The sequence below is a fragment of the Bidens hawaiensis genome, unplaced genomic scaffold (genome assembly GCF_021521415.1).
Source record: "Bidens hawaiensis isolate Kalapana, Puna unplaced genomic scaffold, B.hawaiensis_p1.1 tig00022929_1, whole genome shotgun sequence".
In the NCBI taxonomy this organism is placed as follows: Eukaryota; Viridiplantae; Streptophyta; class Magnoliopsida; order Asterales; family Asteraceae; genus Bidens; species Bidens hawaiensis.
In genome coordinates, this window is record NW_027493591.1 from 93891 (window position 1) to 107442 (window position 13552).

Sequence of the window (13552 nt, forward strand, 5' to 3'; positions counted from 1 at the left end):
ATTAAGTTCATAAATTCTGTTTTAATATCATATTTCTTTAATATTTTTTCCAGTCAATCCAAAATCGTCTTTTTTTTTTAACTTACTCTTTTCTTTTTTTCTATTTAACTGTTTTAGTTATGGATCTTTTCTTTTTATTTCTTCTTTTAAGTTGGTTTCTCCTTTTTTTTTCTATTTTTTTAAAATCATCATTTATGAATTTGATTATTATGATTTTTTTTAATCACTTAACTCTTTTTTTTACTTGGTTATGAATTTTTATCTGATCAATCCAATATCATTTTTCAAGTTTTGTGTTTTGAATTTAGTTACGGTATCTTAACGAACCTAGTGGATATCAACTAAATTCGTGTCGAATACTCGCCAAAGTGCCATTGTTCTGCCAACATCCCGGTTTTACCAATTTTTCATAAAATGAACATATTTAAACATAAAAAAATGGGTAAAACTCGGTGCTGTTAAAATCCAAGCGTTGACATTACTTCGACTGGTATCTGGTAGGTTCTTTACGGTATTGGAACTAAACCCAAAACTTTCATACTGGCCTACTGCCGGTGGTATCTTCGGGTTTTCTGGGAGTTCTACCTCCGCAATCCTTTTGGTGAATTTGGACTTTCCTACCGAGGCGATTGGCCTGTATGGCTTTGAGAAGTCTTCGTTCGCATCGGGGTGGTATTTGATGAGTTTTTTAGTGAAAGCATCCTGATGTTCCGGATCTTTCCTGCTTTGTTCATAATATGGGTCATCCATATGTGAATAAGCCGTATGGCGCGAACGTTGTGCTTTATTGCGCTCGCTGACATGGCTGTTCGTTTGGCCATCTCGCTTTTGTGTTTTCACAGACAGTGATTTGCGCACACCGGGGATGGATTCATATTCATCGTCATCTTTGTCTTCTTCGTCTGCCCTGTTATCGCTCGCGGTTGCGCTGGACAAGTTTCCAGGTTGGACGATAGTTGACAACTTTTTTATGGCCATGAGTTTTTCTTGTTCCCCTTCCCACCAAGTCATGACGCTTGGTGGCAAAGGCGTTTGTGATTGTGGTTGTGATCGTAGCCTGGTTGGAGCCGTTACTGTGAAGGGTGGTCGAAGGTTGGACGCGTTAGCGATGTCCTTGGTGTTCCCTAATCACAACGTCTGCGGCCGGGTTTTCCATTTGGTTAGTGTTTGGCGACTGACCAACCGCCCTAGCGGGAGTTTTCCACTCATTTAAACCAAGAAATTGATCAGAATAGTTCTAGCAAAATGCACGAATGACGCCAATGAAGAAACACAAAATCCCCCTTTAGTCTAATTGCTTAGTCTAAGGGTGATGATTAAGTATCTCCCACGATGGGTTAAATACTCGTCAACGCAAATGAGCAGTTCACCTACAAAACAAAACACCGTGAGCTTATTACGAGTAGGAGATATTTGTGGGGGGGGGGGGGGGGGAGGATCCTCTCGTAACCACCATCCGACGTGAGAATCAGTATCGGTGTATAGATAATACTTTTCTAGAAAGTAATAATAAGTAAAAGTCTGGATCCTTTACCATTTGGTTGTAGTTTGGTATTTATAGTCGTTGGGGAGGAGAGAGGGTATGACCACCTGTCTTGTCAGACAATCCACCAATCAGAGCCCTAGAACGTGTATTAAGGATAGTTGGTGGGCATCATGGCCGTATGATGTTGACATGTCGTATTATGTAGTACTGTTGATTATGTGTTGTCAATTCCTCATTGGCTGGGCGTTATTTACGATGATCATACCTCCTTTTCGCACCATGCTCATGGAGATCTTTGACGCTCCCATTCCCGAGGTGTCAGGGAATGTTCGGCGCTTAGAGATATAACATCTGGCGTCGTGGCATTTGCATGGCGCATGACACAATAGCCAGCGGAGGTATATTATGCTGATAGGTGGGTTTAGTACCCTACCTCTACAATACTGTTACTTTAAAACAAATTCCATTTTTTCCTTAGAGAATGTGCATGTCTTACATGATACAACAAAAGACAGTAGAACTACCTAGATAAACCACGAGTATGAAATTATCATGTTATACATGTATGTGTGTAAAATCACGAGTATGAAATTATCATGTTATACATGTATGTGTGTAAAACCACGAGTATGAAATTATCATGTTATACATGTATGTGTGTATATATATTGAAAATGAAGTTAAATTATCATACATACCTCTTTGTAACGTTTATGCCAATTATTTCTCAGATATACTACTTTTTAGAATTTGATTGAAACTTTGAACTGAGTTGTGTTTTTATTTGGGTAAAGATTAGTTGGTCTTTTGGATTTAAGCAAGTGATGAGAAGAAACCAAAATTCCAGATTACAAAAACCTTCAGATTGATTAAAATTCGTCCGATGACAACCAATCAACAGTCAGATACTCAGGCGCAAGTCTATTTTTAAAAACCAGAGTAAAAGTAAAACCTTCATCAAATCATGATTCTAGTTTTCAACCAATTAATCGTCACACGATTCTGTTTGACAAATTCATGTCACAAAACCATAATTATGTCAACATATATTGATGCAGAAGTTTAACAAGGTGCAAACAAAAAAATGATTGCTGAAAACTGATGTCAAAGTATGAAAACACAAATGCCAGCAACATGTCTGTTACCAAGTAATTATTCAAAAATTATAAAAGCAGAAACTTGAAACAACATGAGTCTAAATATGAAAAAAAAATCAAAGGTAGATAACCATTCATGTGCCGTTATTAGCACACTTCATAATTCATGTCTCATTCTTTCTTTCCGATCCCATGAGACATGTTATAGATTCCTCGTCCCTGTACAAATATGCAAATCATCAGTTACTTGTACAGTTACAAACGGGTCGATAGGTATTGTGTTTTCACTCTTAAAATAGAAAGTAAAACTCACAATGAGAAACAAGCAAGAACCAGCTAAAGCAAGAGGGATTGCAACCGAGGTGATCTTGTCCATCGGGCTTTTCAAGTGGGTGTGTTTGTGGATGCTTTGAAACAATTTTTGCTTCTCAATAAGTTGCTCTCTTGGTCTAAAAGGTGCTTCTTCCGCCATTCTGCAACATTATACATTATAAAATTAATTAAAAAACTTGCATCGGTCATACTTTTGAACTCTTGAGAATCATTGTGTTGGTGCAATGATGTATATCGGTTTTCAAATCAGTATTGGAATAAAAATAGTATCAACTTTAACTTATTTTGGTTTTTAGTCCCAAGTTCAAATTTTTAAAACAACTTTTCAATCCATTTCACTTTTTATTGTCAAATATCGCTGTGCGAGGTGCTGGGAAAAAAATGTCTATACCACATTGACAATAAAGAACTTCCAACACGTGGTGGAAACGCTCGTAACTAAATCATGCTTATAATTAAATAACAATGAAAATCAGTAATAAAATTTTAAGAAGTTAGCCTATCACATTCAACAACCAAGCTATACTAGTTACTAAACCAAGAAGCTAAATTTGAACCAAATTCAATCTCAATATCAAGACTGTCATGTTTGTCACACAGATAGATGTTGGGTTCGTAGGCCTTGTTGGCCCGGTTTATTATATGAAGTCAAAAGAGGAGACGGGTGTGGGCGGTCGGGCCCAAGCCCGGCCCGGTTTAGATTTCTTGCATAATAATTTACTAACCCTAGTTCAGTCTCTATATAAACAACATTATGTACTTGTAATTTTGGTCACTCAATAAAGATATACCTAGTTGCCACCCGTGGACGTAGGTCAGTTTAGACCGAACCACGTTAAATCCTCGTGTTCGTTTATTGCTTTCGTGTCGTGTTCAGTTTCGTGTGTGCGTTTAATCCTAACAAGTGGTATCAGAGCTTAGGTTCGGATCACACGAAGAACACAGAAACCCACCGAGTCGCCGCCACCCTACTGCGCCAGGGTTCCGCCCGCGTCGTCGTCCGATTCTCACCGCCACAGCAGCCGGTTGTCGCGGTTGATCGCCGTAAAAGATTGGGTTGGTGTGTCAGCAGATTAAAGTTGACTGGAATCATCAGAAACCTTGCTTCGCCGATTTCTGGTTTTCTGGTTATAGAGCCGACAAGAAGAAAGATTTTGTTGGCTGGGAAAATCGTGGCAGTAGCGTCCAGGTTAAGAACCCAGGCAAACCTAAGTTGACTAATTTGTGTAGCGATTTGGGCTGGCCCAAGTTGCAAGATTTGACCGAATTTAAATTGTTCATTGGGGCCAAAGTTTGGGCAGTTTAGCCCGTAAAGAAATTTGGGTCGATATCCTATTTTGCCAAGTACGAGCCAGGAACAGTTGAATCAAGATCTTATTTTTGTTGAAGAACAGTTTCAAGTCAAAAGAAGAATTAAAGAAGCAGTGAACCAGTGTCAACCGCGCTTGACAGGTTTTATCGTTTCAGTTTAAAGTTTCAGTTTCTGATTTTCAGTTCGATATTCCGCTGCGTATAAATAGGTTGATTTTTAACAGAGTTTAGTAGAACAGTTGTTAAGTTCAGGCCCGTGCCATTGTTGTGTCTGTCTCTGTTTTTATCCAGTTTTTCGTTTTAGTCATTGTTATGGCAGAAGACGGAAAGTTTTCGATACAGAAGTTTGACGGACAGAAGTTCGGTTGGTGGAAGATGTAGATTGAGGCACTACTTTGTCAGAAAGACTTGGATGTAGTGCTTGAGGATGAAAAACCAGAAAAGTTGTCAGAAGCAGATTGGAAGAAGTTAGACAAGAAAGCTAGGGCTTGTATTACATTGTCGTTGTCGGAAGATGTGGCGTTTAACGTCATGAAAGAAACCACATCCCGTGGTATGATGGACGCACTATCCAACATGTATGAGAAGCCTTCGGCAGCGAATAAGGTCTATCTTATCAGAGAGCTAGTGACAACTCGAATGAAAGAGGGTGGGTCAGTTACAACTCATATCAATAATCTTAATTCGATCTTGTCCCGCTTAGTGTCAGTTGACATTAAGTTTGATGATGAAGTTCAAGGCCTCTTGTTATTATCCTCTTTGCCCGACAGTTGGTCGCAAACAGTGACTGCAGTTTGTAGTTCGTCTACAAATATTACTTTCGATGGGATTTGAGATCTGATTCTGGGAGAAGATTCAAGACGCAGAAGTTCAGGTGAATCATCAGGCAATATGCTAGTCACAGAAGGTAGAGGTAGGGGAAAACAGCGAGGCAGTGGGAGCAGGAAGAGGAGTCAGTCTAAGACTCGTAAGGATATTGAATGTTGGGGTTGTAAAGAGAAAGGACACTTCAGGAATCAGTGTCCGAATGGTAAGAAAGAGGTGAACGTTACAGAAAACGACACAGATGACGGGGTCAGTAGTGATGAGGCTTTGGTTTGTAGTGTTGAGAGTAGCGTTGATGCTTGGGTGATAGATTCTGGTGCATCGTTTCATGCCACTCACTGTAGTGAAACGATGAAGAATCTTAAATTTGGGGATTTTGGAAAGGTTTGACTAGCGAATGATGATATTTTAGAGGTTACGGGTATGGGAGACGTTGATTTGATAACTTCAGCCGGTACTTCTTGGACTTTGAAAGACGTGAGGGTTATTCCAAGTTTGAAGAAACGTTTGATTTCAGTTGGGCAGTTGGATGACCATGGGCACGATGTTAAGTTCGGGAATGGGCAGTGGAAAGTAGTCAAAGGGAATCTTGTGGTTGCTCGTGGCACGAAAATGGGTTCATTGTATATGGTCGATATGTCACCGAAAGGAGTGGATCCAGTTTTGGTGAAAGACAAAGTCCGGTTCACAGAATCTCGTGGGCAGAAGAAGGTTCGTTTTGCAAGTAACAAACCCAGAGCCAAAGTGAAGATTCAGGATGAACGAGCTAGGAAGGTTAAATCAGTTGGGGGACATCGTGACAGTGGGAGCACAGGTCGTGTTTCAGTTACAGTTCCAGGTCGACAGTGGATTAAGAAAACCAGTATTCCAGCTGTAAAAGTCTCTCCAATGAATTACTTGCTGAATATGGAGAGTGTTTGTTCTCAGGTTATCTCAGGATCCGGTAGTTCGTTACAGTGGGAGCCGGTAGGGACAGAGAACGGGTCAGGGGCAGTTTCAGCCATGACTGACGTGTTGGAGCTCCGGGGAGCTTCAACGGGCCTTCAGGTTAATTGATGAGAAGGCGGTGGCAACTAGAAGAAGTTTAATGTTCAGATTACAGAAGTACAATCAGGAGTGCAGACGAGAGTACTCAAGGCCTCCGAGTGGGAGATTGTTGGGTTCGTAGGCCTTGTTGGCCCGGTTTATTATATGAAGTCAAAAGAGGAGACGGGTGTGGGCGGTCGGGCCCAAGCCCGGCCCGGTTTAGATTTCTTGCATAATAATTTACTAACCCTAGTTCAGTCCCTATATAAACAACATTATGTACTTGTAATTTTGGTCACTCAATAAAGATATACCTAGTTGCCACCCGTGGACGTAGGTCAGTTTAGACTGAACCACGTTAAATCCTCGTGTTCGTTTATTGCTTTCGTGTCGTGTTCAGTTTCGTGTGTGTGTTTAATCCTAACAATAGAAAAGCAAACAAAACATATAAGAACTACAAAGCAAAGAATACGCTTTTGAATTTTAGCCTAAATTTTGCCCAATCAGTGGTCTTTTGGTTCTATAAGCCTACCAACAAATGAAAATCATAAACTTATATAAAGACAAAAAACGATACAGCCAATCAGATTTGTATCAACTCAAGACAGATCCATGATAATGTTAACTCAAATAATACAGTCATACAAACACATTGATGACATTAGAAATCAATGATGAACTTTAAAAATACAAAAATTTGTCCACCATTTGCAGGTCTAAGAAGATGTAAACATAATTACTAAACTCAAAGACATCGTGTAATCTTCTACTCAAAAGGAGCTTGTTAACATATCAATTATCTTTTACATAATGCAAAAGTGGATTATATTATACTGTGTAACTAATAATCAAATATCACATACAATAGATTCATTGAACAGACAAATCAATTTGTATCAAATGCATTACTATCAAGTATCAACAATATGGCTGTAAAAAAAAGCTGCATATACATAACAATAAAGCTATAAATTAGCGCGTGTCTAACTTTTGTTAGAACATCTACATATATACTCATGCTCAGAATAGAACCTGCAAGTCTGCAACACAACTGACAGTCTAAAAATAAACAACAATTGTAATGACCACAAAATCCATACCAGCCCTAAACAAATCATGTCAACAATTATATATCTCTAATACTAACATACACAAAATTAATAGCATACTTTTCTTTCGGTTCTAAGACAACAGCATCAAGCAACCACCACAAACGCCAGCTCGATAAGATCTAACAAACAGGTCAGAACTCTAAACCAGGCTCAAACTCTAATGCATTACTATCAACAATAGGTTTTAGAACAGTTATCTGTACATATCAGCAAAATAACAATAGCTACAAATGAATGACTAAAAATCAAAACAGGTTTAACTTTTGTATAAACATGTACATGCATTAATGTTAAACAAAAAATCACAACACCACAAACAGTCAACAATAATCACAACTACCACAAAATCCATACAAATAATAAAACAAATCGTGTCAACAATAATATATCCCTAATACTAATATACACAAATAATTTATATTTTCTTTCAATTTTAGGTCAGCAACATCGAGCAACCACTACCAACACATTCTCGATAAAATCTAATAATTTGAAACCAGGCTCAAACTCAAATGCATCACCATCAACAGCACATATCAGAAAAATAAAAATGCCTACATAGGTCTAACTTTTGTAAGAACATCTACATGCACTCATGTTTAACATAGATCCCGCAGCACCGCTAACAGCCAACAATAATCACAACTACCACAAAATCCATACAATTAATTAACAAATTCATGTCAACAATAATACTAGCGTACATAAATTCAAATATTGAATATTATATATTTCAATCGGTATTAGGTCAAAAACATCAGGCAACAAATTCAAACTGAGTCTCCAATTCATGACGCTAATAATAGATCTGATATCAATAATCAAGGTATTGTGTACAGATTAAGCTTAACCTAGAAATTGAATCGAAACGACGCAGATCGAATATAATATAATAAAATATTACAATTAATATTGATTGCGCGTGTGTGTCAGATTGAGGTGAAATGAGTTACCTGAAGATTTGATGATTAAGTTGCAAGGTGTCTGTGCGAAAGCTGAAATGGAGAATGGATTGATGATGACCTGGAGAGAGAGACAGACAGACAAGAGTTCAAAGACACGATGGAATCGGTCTAATTTGGGGGTGGAGAGTTTTGGGCTTTCTTTACTGGGCTTGGGCTTGGGCTTTTTCTTTCATCTTTTTTTTTTAACTCTTAGAATTATTATTCTTTTTAATAAAAGAAGCCAAGGATTTCAAAAAGAAAAATGTGTTCTAATGGAGCATTGTCAGATAGAGGTGTACAAAACCGGGTTTTTTTTCTGACAGAATTGGTTTGGGTTTTGCATATTCAAAACCGGCAAACATGTTTGGTTTTGAAACCAGTTTAAGTATAGAACTAGTCAAACTAATCCGAACCGGCTCCGGTTTGATTGTACCCAAACCGCTATACGAACATTCGGTTTGAAACCGGTTTTAGAAACCGAATCATGTGGTTCGATTTTCGATTAACCGGTTCTTTTGTACACACCATTTGTAGATTGGTGATGACTTTTCTTATGAGAGGTCAGAGTTTGAGTCACCTGAAGCAATTTGTTTCGGACTGAGACAAGAGTATTCTAGTGGGTTTTTTGTTCCTGAGTTGGTGGGCTGGATTGCCACGTTTTGTTTTTCGGACGGAAGGGTGATTAATTTGCTAGAGTGGTCCTGGGTGTCTGAGACTTTTTTTTTTTTAAAAAGAAGAAGAGGGAGGGGCATTTTCACATATTTGTTATAAGTTGTTTAGTAATGAAGAATTTTTTATTTTACAAGTTGTAAATTCGTATGTTACAAAGGGGTGAGATGTGTAATAGCAGAAAAGAAAAAAATGTATATTAGACTCACGGATTTATGATACATGTGATTGGATAATTACACATATTTATAAGGTACAGATATGATACAAGTTTCAATACAGAGAGGACACTCCAACAATGGTGAAGCTTGGGTTGATTTATAAGGGTGACCAAAAGTGTTCAAAGCTTTGACTTTACTTTTTCAACGACCTGACATTTTTCGGGTTAGACAAATGACTTGAACACAACTATTCACGTGGAATTATTTTTTCGACGACGTGACATTGTGTCGGGTTAGACAGATGATTTGAGCACAACAATTGACATGGCATTATATGTCAACGCATGACATTGTGTCAGGTTGACGGTTTGAAATTGATGAACTTAAGCGCGACTTGTATATTTATTCTTATAAATACACATCAGTCCTAACACGTTACTGTTTAGAGATAACAACTCATCGTGTTATCTTACATTAATAAACAAAAGTACATAACTAATATAACAATGAGGCGTGCATTTGATGTGAGTTTGAAATTGTGATAACAGTGAATTACATACACGCTTTCTAGGAGCTTTTGATTCGTGACTAAGAAAAGAAACAATGACCATGGTTTCCTTAAAAAATAATAATGCATAGCCGGTTAGATTTAATTCTTTACTTTACAACAATAGTTCGATTTTGTTAATTCAATTTTATAGATGCATACCAGTACCATATGAAAATTGTCGGTTATCAAAGATTCATAACCTAACTATCGGTTTCTCATTTTCTTTGGTTATCTACAATTAGTGTTTCGACTTTCTCAATTATGTTTCAGTTAATCTATTTTTCCTGGCCTGCATATTTTTTCTTTAAAAAAAGAGTAAATACACATGTAACCATGCGAAAATTGTAGGGTTTGCATTTAAAGATTTAGATGGGTGTGTATGCACATATGTGTGCATGATTTAAATGGATATATTTTGTGAAGTAGACTGGTGAGTGGTGGGAGTATTTGAGTTTTGAGAGATAGGCTCATGAATGGATGGGTGGTGTGGGCTTTGTGAGTTGATTGGGCTGGAGTCAGGATGGGAAATTAATGGAGAATGTGTGCTAAGTTGTGAATAATTATTGATGAGTTTGTATTTGATGGTATGGCAGGGGTGGAATTAGGATGAATGTGAATGGTTAAAGGTAACCAAGTATCTGGATTTGGAGGTGAGGGGGTATATGATTGAGATAGAATTTAATATGGGAATTGATCTTCAATAAAGTTTACATGACCACGATGTGTAAACTTTATTTGTTTGGGGATCAAGAAGATAATATGCACTTTGAGTGGAAGAGTATCTAACAAAAACACATGGTTTGGACTTAGCTTGAAGTTTGTGGGAAGAGTATGGTTGTAACCAAGGATAGGATAAACAACCAAAACTTTTTTGTTTGTTGTAGTTTGGTTGTGACAATCGTCAATTTCAGGTTAACTCCGTTAACTCAACTCCGTCAATTCAAACTTAAGATCACTAAATCTATAACGCACACTTCATTACATTTAAACTAGGGTTTAAATGACGCTTAACACTTACTACATGTGTAGTCTTTCGGGATTTGCACCGAAACGCAAACAAGTTGACGCAAACGATTGAGGAATAAACGAAAAACGTCAACATAATAATTATGTGATAATTATGTGTTAACATATGTGTTACTTGATTATATTGTGTGTAATGCTAAACAAGAACTAAGTTAGTTAAGTTAGAAAAACAACACTTGAAAGTAGAGGGACTTGAGTGTAACTTGTGTGTCTATAAATATAACCTTAAAAATTAAACCCTAACTATTATTATTATTAATCCCAACCCGATCGCCCCCCCCCCCTCCCCTTTGCTCCTTGCTGCCGTCGACTTCCACACACACATACATCAAGAAATCAAGTGTTTAATCCAAGAACTAGGTGCTAGGAAGGTATAATTGATCATCCTTTACATTCTTGTAGCTTAATTTTGATGTTTGTTGGGTTAACCACAAACCCTAGACCTGCCGATTTTGTGTATGTAGATAGCTAACATGATTGTGGTTGATTGAATGATGATTTGATAAGTAGATTGAATCTTGTTGCATGTTGATTGTTGTGTCTTTGATTTGAGTTCAAACACAAACCCTAATCAAGTATGTAATATGTAATTGATGTGTATGAATGGTGTTTATGGAGTCTAGAGGATTATATGGATGCATGATAGTTCATAGATTGTTATTATGTTGAGTTTGGATGCAAACAGATTCTGGACAGAATGTGTATACGATGTTTAAGTGACTGTAACGAAGTGTAAACGTGAAAGTTGGTTGAGATTGTGGGTACTGCAGTAAACTAGGTTGAGTCTAGTTTCTATAAAGTATAAGTTTGTAATTTTTGGACAAGTAGAAGTTAACTTTTATGATTTTACAAAAACGTTGTGCAAAGCTGAGCTGTTAGACCTGCTGTTAGGTTATGTTGTAAATGTTATATCTCATGAACTACGAGACCAATTGGGTTGGTTCCACTTCTGGAAGTTGACTCATTGAGTTAGGAACCTAACCCAAGTGGTCTTGCATTTATTGGATTTTTCGTTTAACGGAAATTGCAAATAACATTATGTTGTGCATGAATCTGACTGTTATGAGTTTGCTGTAATGATTTGATGATTGTAAGAAAACTATTAGGAATAAAAATGTAATAAAATATGTTCTGGAAACCTAAAACATATGTGCTTCTGTGATGATTTTTGGTAAATTAATTGAGTTACTATGATCGGTGAAATAGTACAATCTTTCTAGTAGGATTTCTGTCTCAGTGAAAATAGCTGCTGAGTTTTTGTGAAAATGCATGAAATATGATACTTGCTAATTTATTATCGTGTTTTGACCAAAATGCCCTTACGGGGAATACTTGCTAGTAGTGTACGTTATGAATACATGACACGTATATGATTGCTTACACATGTAACGTATCACAAATACATAGTTAAAGTCACACACGATTCATAAACGAAACACGAAACATGTTATGTGCATAGGTATTGTGTGCCGGGTCTAGAGACTCGATAATATTCCGACACTTAGAAAAATCTCTTTGTTGTTTTAGAACGTTAGAGAGAGTTTTTCGGTGACGCGCATCTTGGTGATTTATTTTGGGAAATTCTTCGCAAACAGTGAGTTTCACTTTCCCCTCTTTAAACTGTTTTCAAACACTTTTCACTTGGGGGAGATAACATACTCCACAACGCATTTAAGATTTTGTTATAAATTATATATCACTTGTAAAGGCTAAGTGGCAAACGAAATATTTGAAGTCCTACACATCGAACCGGTTAATATTTATAATAGCGAGTCACTGTTGAGTAGTACTACTGGGTTTGACAAACCCCACCCAACGCTAAACTCGACTGGAGGTCGAGCGGGTGTAATTTTGGCTAACACGTACCATGGTCTGGAGGACCTGGTGACAAGGCACTTACTAAACGAGTAAGCTTCGGTGTCGAACACTTAGTAATACTTGTTGTATAGATTAGCTACCTATCGATATATAATTTGACATAACACTATCTGGTAACGCAAAACGCCGTAACGTGGTTACGCAAAACGCTTAACGCAAAACGCTTAACGTAAAACGCTGAACGCAAACGCTAAACGATTTATTTTATATAACTTGTGAACTCACCAACCTTGTGTTGACACTTTTAGTATGTTATTCTCAGGTAGCCGAGGCGGGCGCGCGGTTTAGGAACATGCATTGATTGAAAACGCTTTTGTCCTGCAAACTTATTTTTGACGATTATCTTTGGTTTTAAGTCGTCCTGCGTGACGCAACTTTTGACTAAAGGTTTTTACGCTTCCGCATTTAATTACTCGTAAACGTTTTTCATGGTTTTGAAACTTTATTTTATGGTTTGATTATAACTGATGATTCCGATCCTGTTAGTTCACACCCTCTGACGGTAAAACTCCGTTAGTGGATTTTGAGGGTGTGACATTGGTAGTTTGTGAAATAAACGGAGATATGGAGAGTCATTTTTGAGGGTTGAGGTAGGTGTAACACCCCGACCAAAGGCGGATTATACATCAGGGCGCCACATATTGTTTCATTACTCGTGACACTATTGGGTGTCAATATTTAATAAATACATTCATTCGCGCACGCGCAAAGTAAACACAAGATAACATAAAGCAACATAATTCAATATATTATAAGGCAAAATATTCGAACAACAATAACTTGTCTTGATACATTTTAATCTAGGTCCAAAAGTAAAAACGTCCTACGTGTCCACAAGCTCCAAATGTAGCTACAGCAAACCTGAACATGTGTTAAAATAAACGTCAAACACTTGCGTGTTGGTGAGAAATCAAGTTTAATACAATACATAGATAACAATAAATCTGCGCGCAACATGTGTATGTCTGGTTTTCAACAAGGGTGTAATCTGATCGGGATCAACTCTAAGATTCATAGACTGCCAGTGCTCACAATTGAGCTCACAAACAAGACAAACTGTGCATGTGCAAACAAAAGAGAAAATCATAAACGATAGTTCTCCCGTGTTCATCTAATGGTACCATGAAAACTGCG

At 37.4% G+C, this 13552-nt stretch overlaps 1 protein-coding gene across 1 annotated transcript; it reads right to left on the reverse strand.

The window, feature by feature from the left end:
• Positions 1-2559: 2559 nt before the first annotated feature.
• On the reverse strand, positions 2560-8280 carry LOC143566629 (uncharacterized). Its single transcript, XM_077053276.1, has 3 exons — positions 8144-8280; positions 2897-3056; positions 2560-2802 (listed from the first exon to the last, which is right to left on the reverse strand). The coding sequence occupies exons 2-3, from the start codon at positions 3053-3055 to the stop codon at positions 2755-2757; spliced, it is 207 nt and encodes a 68-aa protein (XP_076909391.1). The 5' UTR covers position 3056; positions 8144-8280; the 3' UTR covers positions 2560-2754.
• Between the last annotated feature and the right edge of the window lie 5272 nt (positions 8281-13552).

What these genes read in the sequence shown, in the direction of transcription:
- LOC143566629 (XM_077053276.1), bottom strand. Translation starts at nt 3,055, where the DNA reads ATGGCGGAAGAAGCACCTTTTAGACCAAGAGAGCAACTTATTGAGAAG. An exon ending in GTTCTTGCTTGTTTCTCATT is followed by an intron (nt 2,803 to 2,896) that starts GTGAGTTTTACT and finishes ATATTTGTACAG; the next exon opens with GGACGAGGAATCTATAACAT.